At 41.6% G+C, this 24002-nt stretch overlaps 1 protein-coding gene across 4 annotated transcripts in view; it reads left to right on the forward strand.

Moving 5' to 3' along the window:
- The first annotated feature begins 22484 nt into the window (after positions 1 to 22484).
- SLC4A7 (solute carrier family 4, sodium bicarbonate cotransporter, member 7) overlaps positions 22485 to 24002 on the forward strand; it is a 126082-nt gene continuing 124564 nt past the window's right edge. For all 4 annotated transcript variants that reach the window (XM_006851609.1, XM_006851612.1, XM_006851610.1 and 1 more), the window contains exon 1: positions 22485 to 22739. In XM_006851609.1, the coding sequence (XP_006851671.1) occupies positions 22680 to 22739 (60 nt within the window). In that variant the 5' untranslated portion in view covers positions 22485 to 22679. The remainder of the gene's footprint in view (positions 22740 to 24002) is intronic.

Consider the following 24002-nt stretch of genomic DNA (forward strand, 5'->3'; position numbering starts at 1 on the left):
TCCTTGACTCAGATTAAGTTGGGAAGTCATGGGATACCTTTAAGCTCTCCTCCCACATAGAGCTAAAAAGCATTTCTGTAGTTCCCAACACTTATTGACAAGGGTTTAGCAAGAGATGTCCTGAGCCTAGATATCCTTTTTTATGTTTTTACTAGAAGTTATTCCTAAGCATTTAAATCTGTAAATAAATTAAAAAAAAAAAAAAAAGGCAATCAGGAGCATATTTATTAAATAAAAAGTTTAATTTTTTATTTAGCAAATCTTTATGTACTGAATGTTCAAAGGTAGGCAAAGATGAATAGGCCATGCTCCTAGTCCCTTATGGAACTTAATTAATGTTCAGCACAGAAGCATGAAAACAATGAGTTAAAACACAAAAGACATTGAAATGGAGGTTCTGAGGTCCTGTGAGAAAATTAATAATGTTGATAGACTATGTTTCTGAAATGTGATAACCCTTGAATTTCATGCCACATTGCATTGCAATTCTTTCATACTGCCCTCAGTGAGTGGTTTTCTGTGACTTTCCCAACTCAATGATAAACTTCTTAAGGTCAGGAAGAATATCTTTAGAGTAGTTTTTGTGAGGTGCCATCAAGTTGGTTCCAACTCATAGTGACCCTTTGTGTAATAGAACTAACACTGCCCAGTTTTACACCATTCTCACAACCATGACTATATTTGAGATCATTGTTGCAGCCACTGTATCAATCCATCTCATTGGGGGTCTTTCTCTTTTTGTTGACTCTCCACTTTACCAAGTATGATATCTTTCTCTAGGAAATGGTCCCCCTGACAAAATGTTCAAAATACGAGAGATGGCATCTTGCCACGTTTGCTTCTAAGGAGTATTGTGGCTGTACTTCTTCCAAGACAGATTTGTTCTTCTGGCAGTACGTGGCATATTTGCTATTCTTCACTAACACCATAATTCAAAGACATCAATTCTTCAGTCTTCTTTCTTCACTGTCTAGCTTTTGCATACATATGAGGCAATTGAAAATACCATGGTTTGGATCAGAGTCACTTTAGTCTTCAGAATGACATCTCTGCTCTTTAACATTCTAAAGTGATTCTATTACAGCAGATTGTCTAATGCAATACATCATTTGGTTTCCTGACTGCTGCTTCCCTGGATGTCGGTCGATTGTGGATCCAAGTAAAATGAAATTCTTGACAGCTTCAACCTTTGCTCCATTCATTGTGATGTTGCTTATTGGCCCATTTGTGAGGATTTTTATTTTCTTTATGAAGTATAATCCATACTGAAGGCTGTTTGTTGTTGCTGTTTTCAGTTGCTGTAGAGTTGGCTCCATAAATATTAAAAGAAATGTTGCCCGCTCTTGAACCATCCCCATGGTAAGTTGTACTTGAACCTTTATGATCAACAGGGTTTTCAATGACTGATTTTCAGGAGTAAATCTCTAAAGCTTTCTTCCTAATACATACTAGTCTGGAAGTTCACCCAAAACCTGTTCAGCATCACAACAAAATGCCAGCCTCCAAGACAGGATGGCTGGTGGTGAGAGTATGAATCTACTGACCTGAACACAATAGAGTCTGTTTAGTCATTGAGTCTCAAGTGAGGACCCTGCAAATGAGGACATTTATACACTGGAGAAGAGATTGAAGTTGTCAAGGACTTCATTCTTCTTGGATCAACTATCAACACTCGCGGAAGCAGCAGTCAAGAGATCAGACGACGTATTGCATTGGGCAAATCTGCTGCGCAGGAACTTTTTAAAGTATTGAAGAGCAGAGATGTCAGCTTGAGGAGTAAGGTGTGCCTGACCCAAGCCATGGTATTTTCAATAACCTCATATGGATGCAAAAGCTGGGCAGTGAATAAGGAAGATCGTAGAAGAATTGATGCCTTTGAGTTGTGGTGTTAGAGAAGAATACTGAAAGTGCCATGGACTGCCAAAAGAACCAACAGATCTGTTTTGGAAGAAGTGCAACCAGAGTGCTCCTTGGAGGCTAAGATGGCTAGGCTTCGTCTCTCCTACTTTGGACACATTGTCCGGAGAGAACAGTTGCTGGAGAAGGATGTCATGCTGGGTAAGGTGGAGGGTCAGAGAAAAAGAGGAAGACCCTCAACAAGATGGATCAGCCAGCTGGCATCATCGATGGTGTCAAGTGTGGCAGCGGTAGTGAGGTTGGCCCAGGATTGGACGTTGTTCCATTCTGCTGTGCATGGGGTCGCTATGAGTCGGTTCTGACTCGATGGCACCTGACAACAACAACAACAACATACATTGGCTGGGATGACCTTGTTGTCCTAGAAGGAGGACAGGAGAAGGAGAATGTTGTTGTTGTTAAGTATGAAGTTGGTTTCGACTCATACTAACCCTGCACAGGGTTTCTGAGGCTATAAATCTTTATGCGAGCAGACAGCCTCATCTTTCTCCCACAGAACGGATGGTAGTTTCGAACTTCCGACATTGAGGTTAGCATCCTGATTCATAACCACTACCTTAAACCCACCCAGATAGTTATCTCAGGAATTAAGCAGAGACCCTAAAGATAGAATGTTTGAGAAGGATCATTGCCTGATTTTTCATTTTTCCTTGAAAAGTGGAATGTTTGAGAAGGATCATTGCTTGATTGTTCCTCCCTGGCCCCTCAACCAAAGATGCTATCTTGATGTTAAAAAAAATTAAGTGTACATCCAAATGTAACTTACTCTATGTAACGTGTCCACTCTTCATAACAGGGAAGATGTCTTGAGAAACTGTTCTCACCATCCTCCAGACTGCTAGTTTTCTGTTAATAAAATTTGCATTGGATCTCTCCCATCTCTGTGACTGACTACAGTGACAGGTGGCAAGCCCTCATTTCGGTTTGGTAACAGTGGCTGAGCATGAGGTTTATTGGCCAAGAATCATACCTGGGAACTTTAAATTGCATATGCCTGTGATTCTGCATGTACAACAAGTTCCCAAAACAAACTGGACCATAGCTTCTGGTCCACTGATGAGCTCTTTTTCCAGAACCCAACCACAACCACCACCCTGCTAGAACTCTTGCCAGAATGCTTAAAAAATACCTAAAGATTTATGAGTGCAAAATTAATTTCAAAACCATTGATCCGTTTTATTTTACCCAGGCAACTGGCTGTGAACTTCTAATATACGATAGATACAGAGATGCTCAAGAAGTGGTACTGAAATTAGATTATGTTAGGGTACTATCTCCCCAACATGTGCCAGTCCATGATGCTACTTTGTGTGCACAGTACTGAAGAATAAACAGAGGCACATACTCTGTACTTTTTAAGGAGGATGAAAAAAGTGTCTTAACCTTTTACCTCTGGTCCATCTACAGAATCACTCAGATAACCTTTCCTCAGAGTTGTTATATTTGCATTGCAGATCAAGTTCTTTTGTAGGGGAGGGTGTGGAACTGAAAGCTTGTCTTGGGCTCCAGGGTTTAAGGCTCTGTAGCAAGTTTAGAACAGTGAGTGGTGAAAGCCTGCTGCTAATCTGGTCTAGTCCTCAAAAGATTAACAATCAATACCTGCTCTAGCCTGTTCTGTTTGATAGTTGACTCCGTTTTACCAGATGACTATTACAAAGAATTACTTTGGAAAACATTTGTCACTTGAAACTACATGCTCCATTGTTTGTATTCTAGGTCTTTTCTCTCCCTCTGGCTCTCTAGTGTATCCATACTTACATCCAAACCACTCTTAGCTTTTGCCTTACAGGGACTGTTCTTACAAAAGTTTCCAGTCCTGCCCTTTGGAACTTTTCTTCTGCTCTTTGCAACTTGAGTTAAAACATAAACACAATTCTAATCAAGTCCTTCTGTCTTAACCCCTTCCATATGGCTCCCTAATTTCCTCAAAACACAGACTCCTCTCCCCACCTTGCCCCTGAAATGTGTGTTCCCTCATTAATCTGCCTCCTTATTTCCTGAAATACCCATGTTCTCTGCCCCCTGGTTTTTGAGTGCCATTTCCTATGCCTGCACGATATCTTTGGTTTATTCTTCCTCACAACATTAGTTCTCATTTGTTGTTGTTATGTGCCGTGGAGTCGGTTCCAACTTAGAGTGACCCTGTACAGGGTTTCTGAGGCTGTAAATCTTTACGGGAGCTGGTAGTTTCCAACTGCTGACTGAGATTAGCAACCCAATTCATAACCACTACGCTACCACAGGTCCAGTTCTTATTTTTTTGTTGTTGTTGTTGTTAGGTGCCATTGAGTTGATACTGTCTCATAGTGACCTTATGCACAGCAGAACGAAACACTGCCCAATCCTGGGCCAGCCTCACTACTGTTGCCATGCTTGAGTCATCAATGCTGCCACTTGATCAATCCATCTCGTTGGGGGTCTTCCTCTTTTTCTCTGACCCTCCACTTTACCAAACATGATAACCTTCTCCAGCGACTGATCCCTCCTGACAATATGTCTGAAGTATGAGAGACGAAGTTTGGCCATCTTGGCCTCCAAGGAGCACTCTGGCTGCTCTTCTTCCAAAACGGATCTACTGGTTCTTTTGACAGCCCAAGTCACTTTCAATATTCTCCTCCAACACCATAACTCAAAGGCATCAATTCTTCTATGGTCTTCCATATTCACTGTCCAGGTTTCGCAAGCATATGAGGTTGTTGAAAATATCATGGCTTGGGTCAGGCACACCTTAGTCCTCAAGCTGACATCTTTGCTCTTCAACACTTTAAAAAGGTCTTGTGCAGCAGATTTGCCTAACGTAATATGTCGTTTGATTTTTTGACTGCTGCTTCCATGAGTGTTGATAGTTGATCCAAGAAGAATGAAGTCCTTGACAACTTCAGTCTTTTCTCTGTTGATAAGAATGTTGTTTATTGGTTCTCATTTAGCAGTCTCCATTTTGAGCATGCCTACCAGGTGCTCCTTGGAAACCCTATACAGGATAGTTAGGAGTTGGAACTGACTAGACAGCAGTTTACAACAATAAGACTTTTACCTCAGGCCTGAAGTTACTAGGCTCTTCTTGTATCCACATCTGTACTCACATCAAAACTCTTAGACACTGCAGGGTAATTTCCTGTTTTCTGTTCTTCCTGCTTTCTGTTCCCTCTGTTAAGCGGAAAGGTTCAGAGACAAGCACCAACCTACTTTCTTTCGTTCCCATAATATCCTCCAGGCTTGCCTAACAGTAGGCTCTTTTTTTTTTCTTAATGTGTTATTGTGAATTATGTTATAGTTTACATGGGAGACCATTAGTTTTACATTCATCCTATGGTATATCCTTTCATTGCCATGGTTACACTCCCCTCCATGCATCATCAACCAAACAACCTGCCCCCCACCCCCACCCCTGGTTAACAGTAGGCTCTTAATGGGCCTGGTTGCATGAGAAGTAAGAAAGAAGGAATTGCATGATTGGGATTTAATATTTTATGGTCAACATTTTGAATTCCAATTAGATTTTTCTTTGAATTCCTCAGAAATCCTATACATGGTCACTGTGAGTAGCAACTGACGCAATGACACTTAACAACAACAACAGTAACAACAAGTGAAGTTAAGTTGGACAATGGAGCATGCACTAGGGTTTATAGCCTAGACTCTTAGACAGCCCCCCTGGTGATCGCTACAATCCTTAGCCTAGGAGGGGCCTGGATGCATACACCCATGAGCCAAGCTGTGGCACAGTCCCAGGGTACCTGTGAGGGTCTGTACTTATACTACAAGTATCCCCAGGCCCAAGGAAGCTGGGAGTTAAAAAGCAAACAGAAGGAAAGAGCATTGAAGAAAGGGAAACACATTTTTCCTGCCCTTTTGAGCAAGGGTCCTGCATTATCATTTTTTCTAGGTCTCTGAATTGATGCCCTGGCTCTCAATAACTATTTGAGATGAATCAAAGACATTTGATGAACTAAATGTATGTTCCTGATTCAGTGAACAGTTTGTAACCATCTACTGAGCAGTTAAATATGCACAGATTTAACTTTAACACAGACCGACAGTGTACCAACACAACTGCCCTATTTCAACCAGCTCATATTCAGTACCCGTCAATATTTTAATCTTTTAAAAGTCAAAGAAATTGTTTTGTATTGCAGCCCTTAGATTTCTGTAACATTCTCTGCCCTTACTATTCTTGGTGAGCTTAAATATTAGGAGAAACTGGGAATTTACTCAGTTATACTGACCCCCAAACTACTTAGCAATCACTTCCTCCAAGTCTGGCCTCAAAGGAGCCAGGAAGTTAAGATTTATATTGAATTCTCGCCCCGCCTCCCCAACACACACACACTGCCCCCCACTGATTGTTAGATCAGCATGCAATATGCTTACTTAAGTAATAAATACTATTTATCTAGATAGATAAGAACACTTTAAGAACAGGGTGTTTGTCTTTACTATGAATTTTATGTGCCTGGCATTTAGTATGTTCTCTTTTGTAATACTCTCAGTTTTGCGTAGATACTATTTTTAAGGTAACAGCATATTGTGTTTTCCAGTGTCAGGGATTTCTGAGAATAATCTAGACTTATGGTAGTGATGGCAATTGTATGCCATGAAGTTGGTGCTAACTCATAGCGACCCTGTATAAGGTTTCCAAGTCTATAATCTTTACAGGAGCAGAAAGTCTCATCTTTCATCCATGAAGCAACTGGTAGATTTGAACTACTGACTTCATGGTTAGCAGCTCAGCTCATAATCCACTATGCTAGATTTATAGTAGGGTTTAATGTTGTTGTTGTTGTTGTTGTTAAGTGCTGTTGAGTTGATTCTGACCCATAGCGACCCTGTATAGGGTTTCCAAGGAGCAGCTGGTGAACTTGAACCGCTGATCTTGCAGTTCAAAAGGCTTTGCAGTCTGGCACATTAACCCACAGCGCCATGTGTTTGATTGATGGAGTCAAGAACTATTTACTTAACTACTAATCCTATGTTCCAGAAATTATACTGGTCCTGGGGGGAGAAGCACTGAATAGACAACATCTCTACTTTTATGGAATTTAGTGTTTGGTGAGAGAGGCAGACAATAAACAAGTTATCGAACAAGTAAGGATAGCAATGAATTACAAGTAGCAAAAGTGCCAGAAAAGAAAGGAAAGTTTATAATATTTGTTCTCAAGTTTGCAAGTCCTAAGAATCACATGGGACTCTTGTTAAATTTGTTTGATTCCCTAGCCCCTTCCCAGCCTTGCAGAATAATAATTGCCAGGGAAATCCAAGCACCCCCAAATGATACTTCAGTAAATTTGGTGGAAACCCTGGTCCAACAGAATTTTTTAAAAAGAGAAAAATTCTAGCTTACAGACAATAATCTTAAAAATTCTCATTCAAAAGGAGGAAGATCTTTGAAGATTTGTTATGATAATAGGCAGAAATTTTCCAATTCAAAACTGTGTTTGCCCATGCTGATGACCTATGGACTTAAATGCCAACTTTATTAAGCTTCATTGGGTTGCTAGGCAAAGGCAAAGGGTTACTCTGCCAACTGTGCTTTGTTTTCTACACAGGAGACTTACAGAAAACTCAGGTTACTTTTCTTCTCTTTGTTCAAATATTAACAGTTTTTTTCTTATCCTATAAAAAAGCCACTGAGAATGTGTACTGTTACAATTTAACATTTTTTCTCCCGTGGGACCCCCACACATGTCTGTAGACCCTCTGGAGGTTCCTAGCTTAACCACTCAGTTTTGGGGCTGGCCTCTTAACAGGTTATAAATATCTTTACATGTAATTACATTGTTGGGTTTTAGTTACTATTAAAGTATTTGGTATTTTAAGAGTGTTATTTGATTTTGCAACATTCTTATTATGAAAATTTCCATTACCATTTTAGACCATTTTGTCTTTAATGCTTATAACTTTTTTCTTAATATAAAAGTAATTTGCTTGTTGTACAAATTTCCAAAATGCAGAAACTTATAAGGAATAAAAATTTTAAATCACCTGTAATCCTTGTTGTTATTGTTAAGTGCCATTGAGTCAACTCCGACCCATAGCGACTCTGTATAGGGTTTGCAAGGAGCTGCTGGTGAACTTGAACCACTAACCTGGTGGATCAAAGCAACCTTGCAGTCCAGGGCATTAATCCACAGTCCCACACCGGAATTATACTGCCAATGGTTGACGTTTTAGTCTGTTTCTTTGCATTTGTTTGATTGTCAATTTTTTTAATAAATTAACTCCATCATTTACAGATTGTCACTGTTGTTGTTAAGTGCTATTGAGTCGGTTCCAACTCACAGTGACCCTGTACAGGGTTTCTGAGGAGCAGCTAGTGGGTTTGAACTGCTGACCTTGTGGTTCGCAGTCCAGTGCTGATCTAACACCACAGCAGGTGTTCAAAATTTAGACTATGTTTTAAATTATATTCCATCTAATGAATATGCAAACATTTAATCATTTTTTCATTGCCATAATTTTAGATTTTTCATTTTTCACTTTCATACTTAACATTGGTATCATTCCTTTACATATGAATCTATGTACATACAAGGGAGTTTCATCTTACAATATAGTCCTTGTCATGAAATTATGTATTGAAGGACATCATCCTGTTTATTTTGAGACTGTTAATACACATTGTCAAATTACTTTACGAGAAGATTATATCAATTTAGGCCCAGAGAATGTCTTTAGAGGGAGAGGCTAGAAATTATCCATGACTCGATAATTGGGACAAATAACTTCAAGGAAATGAATGTGATCTATGGATGTACCAATTACCTTATTATGCTCTGTGATCTCATATTTTGTATTCTTAATTTTTACACAAATGAATATCACAGGTGGGATCTGGGAAGAACCAGTTCCAACCATTTCTGCTATTGAACCTTAAAAAACGTGTATTACAGATAATGAGCAGTTGTCTCATCTTTGTACATGAAAGGCAGCTGATGGCTGTTACCCTGGTATGTATTTTATTCATTAGCACTATTGCTAATTGGACGCCTGGTGTGGCACTGTGGATTAATGTGCTGGACTGCAAGATTGGTTTGAACCACAGGGTCAGTGGTTCAAACTCACCAGCTGCTCCTCGGAAACCCTATACAGGGTTGCTATGAGTCAGACCCAACGTGGCGGCACTTAACGACATTGTTAATTGTGCTGGTATAATGCCGTACGATAAGCACTGGACTGCTAACTGAAGGTTGGTGGTTCAAACCTACCATCCACTCCTCAGAAACCCTATACATAGTCGCCTATGAGTGGAAACAGACTCCATGGCACTTAATAACAACATTATTATTATTCACAATAACACATTTTCTGGCTCTCCCCTTTAAGCACTAATTACTAATGTTGCTGTTGTTAAGTGCTGTTGATTTGGTTTTTAGTAATAGTAATCCTGTATAGGGTTTCCAAGGAGCAGAAAGCCTCATATTTTCCTGTGGAGTGTCTTGTGGGCTCGAACCACCAACCTTGTAGTTCACAGTCCAGTGCTTCTTCTATGGAGCTCACATTCTCAGTCTCCAATGGAAATATATTCAGGTGTTCATTCCCTCCCCACCTAGTTTTCTTTAATAAAAAAGCAGAAAGAAATTATGGTATTTATAGCTTCATGCATTTAAAGTGTTTTTTAAAGTGTTTTCTTCTCCACTTTAAACTTACAGTTGTGTAGAATGTCTTAATGGACCTTACCTATGGAAAACAATGAAAGGACAACTCACCACATCTTAATACTAGCTAGCCCCAAGCTACAAGAAGACAATTATATTTAAGTGGAGACATCATGTAGGTCAGCATGCCTACTGACAAGTGATAAACTTACAGATTCGTCCCACCAAATGAATCACAGAGAAACCATACTTTATTTGAATAGACTAGGGTTTCTGTTGCTTGGGGGGAAAAGAGAAGGCTAGAGACAAACCATTTCACACAGAGGCACAGAGCGCAGGTTGTACCATGTACTTGAAATCAAGTCGTGAGGATTACAGGCCTCTAGGATGCTTAGAGAACATTCAGAAGTACCTCCAGGGCTTAAGATCCAATTTGGTATTTCTCTCAAGCCTCAGCTGAGTCAAGCTGTCTCAAGCCTCAGTTGAGTAAAGTTGGAGAATAATAAAGGGTCCCCAGACTGGCCCTGCATAGGAAGGAATCCCAGATCATAGGCAGCTGTCCCTAAGAGGGACCTAACATAGCATGGATGTGGTACAGAAGACACTGTAGGATGGGGGAAGCTGGAAACTGGGGAAGGGCTAAATCCATAGAACTGCTTCTAATACAGACAGAGAGCTCCTCTTCACTGAGAAGGTCTAGAAACAAGGATCCCCAGGGTTTCCTATCATCAAAATAGGTATGTTGTTGTTCTAAAGTGCCGTCAAGTCGGTTCTGACCCATAGCAACCCTGTATAGGGTTTCCGAGGAGCAGCTAGTTTGTTTGAACCCCCGACTTTGCAGTTCAAACAGCTTTACAGTCTGGCTCATTAGCCCTCAGCGCCACACCAGGACTCGTTGTAGCACTCTTTATTTTGCCAAGTATTCTTTTGTCTCTTATTTGGCCTGTGCAACAACTTTGAAATAAACAGAACAAGTATTATAAGTCTGTTATTTTTACTGGAAACCTTAGAGTCAGATATTTTTAGATTTTAGAATATTTCAGATTTTAGATAGGTAGCATAGTGCCAATTATGTGTACGATGCAAGACTTCCAACAGAATTCAGTACAACAGACGCTCGAGTATTTCTTCAGTGAGACATGGGAATATTCACAACGAGGAGATAAGGACTATAAGCAGCCTCATGTCAGTTCAGGTTAAGTTTTTGTAGCCAAATATGTTACGAAAAAATGATCAGCTTTTCAGCGCTTTATGGATTTTGCAATTGAGGATAAAGGATTGTGGTCTGGATTATCTCCATTTTACAGACGAGAAAACGGAAGTCCCTTTGGCATTAAGTAACATGTATGATGGTAAATGCAAGGAGCTCTGGTAGCATTGTGGTTACGAATCGGGCTGCGAACTGCTAGGTCAACAGTTCAGCATTTCAAAACTACCAGCTGTTCCGCTGGAGAACGATAAGGTTTTTTGCTCCTGTAAAGATTTACAGCCTCAGAAATCCTGTATGGGATTGCTATGAGTCGAAACACACTCCACAGCACTTAACTACCACGATGGTGAATAGAAAGCTAATGGCAGATCTAGTACCTAGTTCTTTTTCTTACCAGTTTTAGATGACCTTAAAATAGGATGATTATGTATATTTCAAAATGCTCTAAACCATTTCAAGCACTTACTTTAACATTAAGGTATGGTAACAATTTGTTCTAAAACATTTTTATTTCATGGCAAGAAATGTTGACTTCCCTTTCTGGATCTTTTAAATTTTATGATATCTTTGTGCATTTCAAAATGAAAACTCAGTATTTTAGATTTCTTTGATTCAGATGAGCTCCAGCTCTAGTAGTGCAGTGGTTAAACACTGCGCTGCTAACTGAAAGGTCTGGGGTTCGAACCACTTACATGTTCCATGGGCGATCTAGCAATCTTCTTCCATAGATTATAGCCTTGGGAATCCTGTGGGGAGTTTGACTCAGTTCTACTGGAGTCCTCGTGTGGCACTGTAGGATAAGTACTGGACCTCAAAATCAGTTTGAATTCCAAAGTCAACAGTTAAGACCCACCAGCTCCTCAGAAACCCTATATAGTCATTATGAGTTGGAATTGATTTGCCAGCACTTAACAACAACAGTTGTGGCTATGAGTAGGAAATGGTAGAATATAGGGTCAAGTTGGGGCCATCAGGTAAGTTCTTCTTCATAATCCATGACAAACCTAGTCAGGGACCTGGTTCGAGAGACCACTTTCATGAAAGGGGTAGGTGTTCACTGAAATTCAGCTATATACCAGAAGACAAAATGTATTGCTACTGGTGGTTATGTGCTGTGGAGTTGGTTCCAACTCATAGCGACACTGAACAGGGTTTCCCAGGCTGTAAATCTTTATGGGAGCAGAAAGCCTCATCTTTCTCCTGCGGAGCAGCTGGTAGTTTTGAACTGCTGACCTTGTGGTTCACAGCCTAATTCATAACCACTACGCTACCAGATCTCCTCTAGTGAATCAAGTGAATACATGCACAGGTTTATTCCAAACAAAACGTTCTTGAACATGTCTTTGTGAATAGTGTATATCTAAGGACAGGTTCTCTCAGTAATATACACTTGTTAGAGTGCCTTTAAAAAAAGAAAGAAAAAAAAAAGATCCTAAAAACAATGCATTGCATAAAGGTCAGATAACTCAAAGAGCTGATCAGTCTTTTAAGCAAGATAGACACTAATGAAGATGATTTTATGGAATGAATAGTAACTGGGGACAAGTCTTGGATTTACCAATACGATCCAGAGAGCAAGATTCGATAAAAACAATGGTGTTGGAAGGGATCTGCTGGGCTAGTTAAATTCAAGGCAGAGAGGTCAGCTTAGAAAGGAATTGCTCTTGGGATTTTCAAAAGGGTAGTTGATAGGTTTTCCTGAAGGAGACAGGACAATCATGGGAGCTTATTATGAAGAACTTTTAAGAAAATTGAAAACTGCCCTAGTAGAAAGTTGTGCCAAGGAATTTTTTTTTCTTTCTTTTTTTTCATCATGAAAACACACCTGCACATTCTTGAAGGGTAGCAAGGACTGACCTGTAAGAATTTTATTGGCAAAATTTACCCCATCCACCCTACATTCCTTTAGATTTTCCATTTGAAAAGTTCTAAGAACACTGAAAAGGAACATGATTGGAGTTCCTTGTGACTGCCAATACTGTGGTATTGATGTATAAACTGAAGAACACAGAGTTCTTTGGAGAAGGGTTCTGGCTGTGAAGTGCCTTCCAGTTGATTCCAACCCATAGCGACCCTGTATAGGGTTTCCGAGGAGCAGCTGGTGAGCTTGAACCACCAAGCTTGCAGTTCAAACAACTTTGCAGTCTGACGCATTAGCCCACAGCGCCACACCAGGAGTAGAAAGATGGAAATACTAGCTTCAGAGTGTGTAGACCTATATGGAGGTTATGTTGACAATAGTTTTGTTTTGATATTTTTGCTTAATAAAGGTTTCTATGATTTTGTAGCAATACTTTGTGATTTACCTTTGTATAAAGAGTGCTCCAGAAAAGGTGGGGGGAAGGGAGAGGAAAGAGAGAGAAGCAGGAATCTACTTAATGTTTCTCTAACACAAGTACAGAGAGGAATAGTTTTTGGAAAATAACTGAAACATAAACCACACCCAAGTGTACCTAGGTGTGACGGAATTGGACTCTGACTTTTAAAGAACACTGCCTAAATCAAAACATGAAACAATCTTAAAAGAAATTTGCTCTCGCTACTTGGAGTGCCAATGTACATACCCTTTCTCTGTACTCACTTGCCACCTGTTACTCAACAGTAGATTACAGCATTACTAGCCAAGTTTGAGCAAACTAGATGGTGATCAATGACTTTTAACTGACTAGGAAACAAATCAGCATTGTAAAAGAAACAATGAACTGAATGTTAGCCAGTCTAGGGTTTTGTTTCAGGACCCTTCTCAACTTGCTGTCTTATTTGACCATAATGCTTCTAGACTTGTTTCAATAAATGAATATAGAAACAGACACAGTTTGTATGCATTAGTGTTGTTGTTATTAAGTGCCATCGAGTCGGTTCTGACCCATAGTGACCCTGTACAGGGTTTCCGAGGGTGTAAATCTTTATGGGAGTAGAAAGCCTCACCTTTCTCTCGCGGAGAGACTGGTAGTTTGAACCGCTGACCTTAAGGTTCCCAACCCGATTCATAACCACTACGCTACCAGAGCTGCTGTTAAGTTGGTTCTGACTCACAGTGACCATATGTACAACAGAATGAAACACTGTCTAGTCCTGCACCATCTTCACAATCCTTGCTATGTTTGAGCCCATTGGTGCAACTACTGTGTCAATTAATCTCATTAAGGGTCTTCCTCACCTTTTTTTTTTTTTTTAAGACTTTTTATTATGAATTGGGTAAAGGTTTACAGAGATAGTTTTTCATTCAACAATTCATACACATCTTGTTTCATGTCACTGGTTGCAATCCTTACAATGTAACATTACTTGTCCCACATCCTTCCTGTTTCCCATTTCCATTCCTTCTTATTTCCTAATCCATCTGAACCCTGTTCTTCAGTAAATGCTGCCCTTTGATCGCGAATAGTTGACCATTCTATGGTGTGCATACTCCACATTCTATGGTGTTGTCTCCCCGTATACCTATCTATTGCTTGGCTGAAAATTGAGCCACAGGGATGAGTTCCATTCCAGAAGAGTGACCAAAGGCCATAGTCTCATGCTCCAGCAGTCTCTAATCTGACCAGTAATCCTGGTCCATGTACAAATGGTGACATGTTCAGCTACTAGCTGAAATATTGGCAGATCAGATCCACCAGAAGTGCCTGGTGATCTGCTTCTGAAAGGTCACAGCCTTGAAAACTCTATTAAGCAGTTCTACTCTCTGGTAGTGTAGTGGTTATGAATCGGGCTGTGAACCACAAGGTCAGCAGTTCGAAACTACCAGCTGTTCCACGGGAAAAAGATGAAGCTTTCTGCTCCTGTTAAGATTTACAGCCTTGGAAATCCTGTACAGGGTCGCTATGAGTCAGAACTGACTCCATGGCTCATAACCAACCACTCTGGACACAATGGTGTCACTTTAAGTCTGAATTGATCCTATGACAACTAATAGCAAATGTATATATATATATATGAAGGGGCTTCAAAAAGTTCGTGAAGAATTCCATTTTTCCACAAAGTTTTGAAGTCTATTTTATGTGTGTACATAGCAAAACATTTGCCATTACAACATTTTTATAATTCAGTGACATTGTATAGGCATCATCACTATTTGTTTCCAAATTTTCCATCACCTTTAACAGAAGCACAGTATCCCTTAAATGTAACTTGTCTTTTCCCTTTTGACCCCTCTTTCCTGCCCCACTGTTCCCCCTGGTGATTACTAATATAGTTCGGTCTCTTACACTAGCCTATTGTAGATTTTTCATATAAGTGGAATCATACAATATTTGTCCTTTTGTCCTGACTTATTTAATTCAACATATTTTAAAGGTTCATCCATGTATTTTCTTTAAGTCTTGAAAGGGAAGGGTCATTACCAGGAAGAGGAATGGTGGTAATGGGGGTGTACATATGTACACATAGACCCCATGACAAATTTAGCTTGCATTTAGCAATCCGCCTTCTTCTTTCTCTCTGATGACTCCTTGAATAATCATCATTGTTAAGTGCAGTTGAGTTGATTCCGACTTACAGCAACACTGTATGCGGTTTACGAGGAGTGGCTGGTGGATTTGAACCACTGACCTTGTGGTTTACCAACCTTCCCATCCAGTGCATTATCCTATAGCACCACAGAATAATAATGTTGTTGTTAAGTGCCATCGAGTCGATTCTGACCCATAGCGACCCTGTTAGCTTCCCAAAATTTCTGGTAGGATACTAGTTTAGGGGCTTTTAAAAATTTCATTTGAGACAAGTAAGTTCCTGGATTACCTATCTTTATCCTGGAACTCTATTTTCAACTCCAGACCGGTATCCATCTCCAGCTGAATGTTCCTGGAGAACATCAAATTCAACGTGTTCATGGACATGGGGTTATCTTTGTTCCTCATGTAGTTTCTCTACATAATGAATCACTATGTCCTATCAATTTTATTTCCTATTTACCTTTCATATCTGACTTACATTATCTTCCTACTGTCATTTCCTTAGTCCATGATTTGTAAGCCAGTTCTTCCCAATAGAAACATAATAGAAGATACACATGCAGTTAATTTTTTTCTAGAAATGAGGATAGCAAGACTTGGGCTTACTTCCTTTGGACATGTCATCAGGAAAGACCATTTGCTATGAAGGGACATGATGTTTGGTAGAGAGTGAAAAAGAAGGCAACTCTCAGTGAAATAGACAATAGTCACAACAATGGACTTAAACATACCACTCATGTGACACAGGACAGGGCAACATTTTGTTGTTATAAATAAGATCATCATGATGCAGTCCACTCATGACAACTCACAACAACAGTAGCCACATTTAAGAGATGAAACAGATAAAATTAATTTTAATAATAGGTTTGTCAAATCCAACATCTGCAAAATGTTATCATTCCATTACATAATCAATATAGTAGGAAAATTTAACAAGATTGTTTATATTGTTTGTGTGCTTTTAAACTTTTAAATCTAAGTGCATTTCACTTTGGACTAACCAAGGGTCACCATTGGGTAATGCAGTTATAGTAGATCTCCCTGCTCTTCTCATTTCTCCCTTATGTTCCATTACACATGGCTATGTGTACAAGATAGTCTTGTGATTTTCCTCCTTAATACTCTCTGATGATGGGTCTGAAATTGCATGTAGAAAAAAGTCCAATCTTCTTAGTGTTCATGCATTCATTCAATATTTTCTGAGAGATCACTATGTGCCAGGCACTCAGGGATAGCCCCAAACCAACCTTGCAACCGAGTGCTTATCCTACGGCACTACATTTCCATGATATGTTCTGCGAAATAGGACGTTATGTGATTTGGATGTTGTTCAAACATCATCTTAAAAGCTATGGGAACCTGTTTCTGGTTATTCTCATTACTGCTGCTGCTTCTACTACTGCTAGAGCTGCTGGCAGAGGATGGAGGAATGGGGCTACTGTAATCTTCAATTTGCAGTTTCAGAAAGGAATACGACAAAGTAAAGTGACTTGTTTAAAGACAGTGATTTTTTATTAGTTGCCTTGAATCGATTCATGCTTACTACATATGTGCAAAGAATAATTCTCTAGGCCGTCCAAGATGCCTCTGGTTGTGTTTTATAGCTATCTGTTTTATAACTATCTGTAGGCATAACCCCTAAATGGAGTCCTGGTGTGGCGCTGTGGGTTAAACCAACTGCAAAATCTGTTTGAGCCTCAAGTTCGGCAGTTCAAGCTCACCAACTGCTCCTCGGAAACCCTATCCAGGGTTGCTATAGGTCAGGACGGATCCAACAGCACTTGACAACAACAAACACTAAATACTGTTTAAAGGACAAGAGTTTTCTAAAAATTTTCCTTTTGTCTTTTGCCCAATGAGACTGCCATGGTACTCTCATAAACACGATTTCAAGGATTTGGGTTTTCCTAATAGCAGGAGTAGGGAATCTCTTTTCTGCCAAGGGCCATTTGGATATTTATAACATCATTTGCAGGCCATACAAAATTATCAACTTAAAAATTGGCCTGCTATATTTGGTCATTGTTGTTGTTGTTAAGTGACATCGAGTTGAATGGGACTCATAGTGTCCCTGTATAGAATTTCCAAGGAGCTGCTGGTGAGTTTAAACTGCCGACCTTGCTAGCAAGTTCAAACCTTGCAGTCGAATGCTTACCCTACAATGCCACACCAGAACTCAAAACATTTAATTAACTCACACCTAATATGATGGCTGGAACTGCAATTGCCTTGGCACAGCCAGACCACTGATTTCACGGGCCTTGTATGGCCTGCGGGTCGGACGTTCTCCACCCTTGCCTCATAGGATCAGATGATGTAGAACATTTTAAATTTCATCCTGTAGCCAAGTAGTGGTAACAAGCATCTACAGAATTGTCAAAGGATCCTCTGATAAAGGTTAGGGAAAGTTTCAGGCCTTGAAAAATGACAAAGAAGCTGTTAGTTGTCTTTATCAAATGTGTCGTGTTTTTATCAAATGTGGTGAGGAGAAATGCTCACTAGAAGACCATTGACTCCTCAGGATCTTGCCAAGGGGCTGTAACCAAGGCTTTCCTAGGATTTCACCTATTGTTGTTAGATGTCTCTGAGTTGATGCTGACTCATAGCAACCCCTATGTACAATGAAACAAAACATGGACTCGTCCCATGCCATCCTCACAATCGTTCCTATGTTGGAGCCCAGTGTTGCAGCTGCTGTCACTTTTTCTATTGAAGGTCCTCCTCTTTTTCACTGACCCTGTACTTTACCAAGCATGATGTCCTTCTCCAGGGACAGATCCCTCTTGACACCATGTCCTAGATACATGGGTGATGTTTTACCATCCTTACTTCCAAGGAGCTCTGGTAGTGTAGTGGTTACGAATTGGCCTATGAACCTTAAGGTCAGCAGTTCGAAACTACCAGCTGTTCCACGGGAGAAAGATGAAGCTTTCTGCTCCTGTAAAGATTTACAGCCTCGGATATCCTGTACAGGGTTGATATGAGTCGGAATCACTCATATGACTATAAGTCGAAACCGACTCCACGGCATATAACAACAACTTCCAAGGAACATTCTGGCTGTACTTTTTCCAAGTGAGATTTGTTTGTTCTGCTGGCATTCCATAGTATATTCATGTTGTTGTTGTTGTTGTTATTAAGTGCCGGAGAGTTGGTTCCAACCCATAGTTCCAACCCATATATACATTCCATAGTATATATATGTTGTTGTTGTTGTTGTTAAGTGCCGGAGAGTTGGTTCCAACCCATAGCGATCCTTTTAGGGTTTCCAAGAAGCTACTGGTGAGCTTGAACTGCTGACATGCAGTCCAGTGCATTAACCCATAGCGTCACACCAGGACTTTGGTGTATACTCAGAACTCTTTACCAATACTGTAGTACAAGTTCATCAGCTGCCTACTGCTCCAAAAAGGCAGGCAGTGCCCAATTGTAAAGCTGTTTGAACTGCAAGGTCAGTGGTTCGAGCTCACCAGCTGCTCCTCAGAAACCCTATACAGGGTGGCTATAGGTCAGAACCGACTCAATGGCACTTAACAACAACAATCCTGAATTTGGGATGCAGCTAAATCTCATTAATTTCAGATGCTACTAGTTTATTGTTTGTGATGACTTGGGTAATATTCAAGTTTATATTTACCTTTATTTAGCAAATGAAGTGAAGGTTTAAAACACTTTAGAAGGTTTAGACCAGTTTGCCTTTCAATACCTAGGAACAGTTTGCAGCCATTCCATTTGCATGAAAACAATTTTAATTACAAATTATCTTCTTCATTCAAGACAACTATCACCTCATGATGAACCTTGGTTGACCTTGAACTAGGTAGGCAATTGAAAGTAATAATTCAGACTTCATACATTATTTTTCTAGCAGTCAGAAACAAGTGACTAGTATATGGCAACACAGAAGTCACTCAAAAATATGTGTGGATTAAATAAATTAAGGATTTTTTCATTCTCTTTTTCTTTTCACAGGTTGATGAAGAGAAACTCATTATCTAGGAAGTTCTCAAAGTTGACGGCTTAGCGATTTCAAATCAGGTACCAAGAGTTTTGGTTTCTACATTGTTCATGTTACTACTTTGGCCACATCCTTGAATGGTCACCCAGGATGGTTTTAGAGCTATTGAAGAAAGAGAAGATGTTGTAGTCTTCTTCACCCCAACCCCCTTTCTCTGTACATTCATTCAATTAGCACGTGTATGTCTACATATATACACACAGAGGATACACAGCAAGCAAAATAGATAAAAATCATTGTGTACTTGGAATTTACATGGAGCACAGATAGATCTCTTTCTTTCTGGATATAAAAAACAAACATAACAAAGATGAAAATATATAGAATGTGATAAGGGAATAAGGAGTCCCTGGGTGGTGCAAATGATTAAGCACTGGATGCAAGGTTGGTGGTTCAAACTCACCCAGAGATGCCACAGAAGACAGGCCTGGTGTCCTACTTCAGAAAAGGCATACAAAAGTCTTGAAAATGCTGTGGAACAGTTCTATGCTGCACACATGAGGTGGCCATGAATCAGAATTGACTCGATGACAATTAAGTGCTTGTAGAAAAACAAAACAGGAAAAGGGGATAGGTGTTCTGTATATACGAACTATAGCTTTTTTGTATGTGTGTGTTGGTAAGGGAGCTGCATTGGAAGAGAGCCCAGAAGAAATTCAGTACAAATCATATTCATCTTAGAGAATGATGGCATGGGTCCAAGTCATTGATGCAACAAGTTTGTTGTTGCTGTTGTTAAGTGTCATCGAGTCGGTTCCAAGTCATAATGACCCTGCGGTAGGGTTTCCAAGGAACAGCTGGTGACTTTGAACCATCGATTTTGTGGTTCAAACTAACCTTGCAATCCACTACATTAACCAACAGCGCCACACCAGGGCTCCTGAACAACTTTTAGGAGATAATTTTTCTCCACCGCCCCTGTTTCTCCGTATTACATAATGTTTTTTCTTGCTGCTGCTTCTCTTCTTTCCTTATTGTTACTCACCTTTTTTTAGTGAGGCATTACAGTGGTGCAATAGAAAGGCGTTTCAATAACAAGGACCTAAAAATCAGTTTTCTGTGAGTTTCAGTTTCTACATCTATAAAATAAGAAAAATAAAACATAGTTTACAATTTTCTGAGGATAAGCATGAAGCATCCTTGCAAAATGTCACAGCCCAATTGTTGTTAGGTGTCAGAGTTGGTTCTGACCCTACAGATAACAGAACAAAACACTGCGTGGTACCACACCATTCATGAAATTATTGCTATGTTTGAGCCTATTGCTGTAGTCGCTGTCAGTCCATTTCCCTGAAGGTCATCTTCTTTTTCATGAATAACTGTTGTTCAGTATCTTCAAGTTGGTTCCGACTGTTAGTGACCCTCTATAGTTGTTTCCAATGAGCGGCTGGTTAAGTTTGAACCGCTAACTTTGTAGTTCAAACCAATCTTGCAGTCCAGTGCACTAACCTGCAGTGCCACAATTGGTTGTTGTTGTTGTTAGTGTCTTTGAGTTGGTTTTGATTCATAGCGACCCTGTATAGGGTTTCCGAGGAGTGACTGCTCCTTGAACCACCTTGAGGCTGAGCGCTTATCGCTGGGGGTTAATTCGCTGGAGTGCATTGTCCGTTTGAACCTTGAAAGGTCGGTGGTTCAAGTTCACCAGCCTGTCCTTGGAAACCCTATACAGGGTCTCTATGAGTTGGAATCGAGTCAATGGCACTTAACAACAACACAATAACAATAGCAACTTTTAATTGGTAACTATTATTAATAGAAGCACATCTATTCTCATACACCTGAACAAAGTAACTCTCTGGGAAATTAAAACAAAAGAGTACCAGGACTCAAACCAGGAACTAGTTAGTCATTTAGCATCTTTAGCTACCTATTTCTGACAAAAGACTTTACTGGAGACAGCATGTGAGCTAAATACATACTCTCCATATTATATACATTGTATAAAGGAGCTCTGGTAGCGTAGTGGTTATGAATCGGGCTGTGAAGCACAAGGTCAGCAGTTCAAAACTTCCAGCCGTTCCACGGGAGAAAGATGAGGCTTTCTGCTCCCGTAAAGATTTACAGCCTCGGAAACCCTGTACTGGATGAACCAACAATACGGCACAGAGCCACCAGCCACCATATTTACATATATAATTTCCTTCCATAGTCAACCTTTTATCTTTATTAAACACCCAAGAGAATCTTGTTAACAATAATGATTTTATTAAATAAATATGCCGTGTGCTAGGCCACATTCACGGATAGAACTCCATGTGGATTCAATGACCCAGCTTTTTAGGTAGATATCATCATCATCTCCGTAATTTGAGAAGTGCCCTGCAGGGTGGGCACACGAGTGTGGGAGCCATTCTCGTACCCAGTCAGCCGGATTCCTAGTCAGGTGTACTTCCTTTCACAGACTCATATCTACTGTATTGAGGGAAACGAAACTTGCACAAGTCGTGAAGAGCCGTAGGTTCTTTTTGAGTTTTCCTTTTAGAGTCTCCTGGTGTGGCGCTGTAGGATCAGCATTGGACTGCAAATCCCAAGGTCAGAAGTTCAAACCCACCATCTGCTTCTCGGAAACCCTATGTTGTTGTTGTTGTTGTTAAGTGTTGTTAAGTACCGTGGAGTTGGTTCCGACTCATAGTGACCATGCACAGGGTTTCGAGGCTGTAAATCTTTACCGGAGGAGAAAGCCTCATCTTTCTTCCGCGGAACGCCTGGCAGTTTCAAACTGCTGCCCTTGAGGTTAGCAGCCCGACTCGTTAACTACTACCCAAAGGGTCAGAATTGACTCCACTCCACTTAACAACAATAGTCTTTGAAAGGGGTGGAGGGCCCTGCAGTCTCCTCCCCTTCAAGGGTGGTGAGTGACTCCCACCCCAGTACCAAACATTAGGGGAATTTCTAACCGGAAAAAAAAACGTTTAGCTTAGCTCAGTTACGATTTTACAAAGAGAGGCGGGGCCTCCTGTAGAGGAGGCGTGGAAACGCTAAATACTGCGAACCGTTGATTGGTTAGAGCAGGTGCCCATCCTCCTCCTCCCGCCCACCTCCGGGTATACCGCCTAGCTGCTGGGATGGCTGGCGAGCGAAGCCGACTCGCAGTGCCAAATTGGCAGGGGGCGTGGCGAGAGGAGGCGGGGCTAGGGGGCGTGTCCAGATCGTACCCGGCGCCGTGCGCGTCAAGACCTAGGGCCCCGCCTACGGGTCCCTACGCGACTTTTTCCTCCTCCTTCGCCCCATCCTCCAGTTCGCTCAGCTTTTGCTCCACGTTCCACGCTGCGGCCGTGCTTCCTGAGAGCTAGCCGGTGGCTGCCGCACACACAAGCTTACCCGGCGTGTCCCGCGCATAGCACCCCACTCTCCCCACTTGCGCGCGCTCCCGCGCACGGACTCACGTTCGTATCCCCTCGTGTGCCCCGGTCTCGGCAGCGGCGGCGGGCGGATCGCGCGGGGCAGCACAGTAGCGGCCGCCGCGGGCTGGCCGGCCGGCCATGGAGGCGGATGGGGCCGGCGAGCAGATGAGACCGCTACTCACCCGGGTAACGAGCAGGGTGAGGGCACGGCGGGGCTCCTCGGCGAGGGGTAGGGGGAGGTAGACAAAGGCAGGGGCGCGGCGGGCGTCACGGTTCGGCCACCTCTTCCCGGGCCCAGCGCCCCCCCAACGCCCGGCGTCCGGCGCGCCTCGCCATCCTCTTTGTGTGGTCGCCTGGGGCGCAGGGCGCGGGGGCGGCGGCGGCGGCGGCTCCGGGAGGCCAGAGTGGGGACGGCCCGCAGGGCACCCCGGGCATCCTCGCCTCGGCTCGGGCAGCCCCCACCCGGCAAGCAAGGGTCGGACGCTTGTGACCCCCACCATCCCTTCCTTTTTTTCCGCAGCGTTCGCCTATCTTAATCTCCGGCGTTTTCCCCAGCCGGGGTCCCGGTCCGGGTTGCCTTGGCGCTGGATTCCGATTAGTCCCTCGAAAATCCATCTTTCTTCTCCCTCTAAGGAGGACCGCGGCTCCACCTGTCTTTAGCTTCAGGCAGTGGTGAAGAACTGGTGTGACTCTTTCCCCCTCTTTCCGCGTCTTCTCACCCGGTTCGCGGTGTGCTTTGTTCGGTGAGTTCTCCGGCCGCGTGGACGAGCCGCGTTTAGCGGCCAAGGCTTTTCATTGCTAGCTGTGCCTGATCCGCCTCCTCTGTTGGTGAGAGCCAGAGGAATATCCTTCAGTCGCGGGCCAAGTAGAAAGATGTCCTGAGTCCTTCGTGCTGCTCTTTCTCTGTATCAGACTAGCAGAAAAAGCGTTTACTTGGCAAGACTGGCTTTGGCTTTAGTGTTAGAAGGGGAGTGGTGGTGGGCTATAAAAAGGCCAGTGTTCCCATTTAGGTTGATGAATCTACACGAGCGGCCGAAACCCAAGAAATGACTTCCTGCTCTCTTGTAGTGTACATGTGCCCCCACGGTTGTGATTCTTTTCTCTCTTCCTAGTGCGTGACTCAAAGGGACATGGAGGTGTTACAAATTTTCCTACTTCAAATTCTTAACTGTGGCGAGCAAAGGAGGGAAGGCTGCTGTGAAAAATTTCCAGCTTTCATAACTAACAGGAAAATTGCTTTCCATGTGTTTTTATTTAAGACCTTTCCTTAGACTCTTCTATCTCCCCACCTTTAAATTTATTATTATTATTATTATTTTGAGGTTACCTTATATTCCATTGAGTTTTCCTTCCATTTAGTGCAGTATATTTTATCCTGTAATCTACCTGACCTTCACACCATCTGGATCTCTGTTCCTATGTGTTTATCTTCTTTCACATTGTAATTGTTTTGAACATAGA

Source organism: Chrysochloris asiatica, unplaced genomic scaffold (genome assembly GCF_000296735.1).
Source record: "Chrysochloris asiatica unplaced genomic scaffold, ChrAsi1.0 scaffold00030, whole genome shotgun sequence".
NCBI classification, from domain to species: domain Eukaryota; kingdom Metazoa; phylum Chordata; class Mammalia; order Afrosoricida; family Chrysochloridae; genus Chrysochloris; species Chrysochloris asiatica.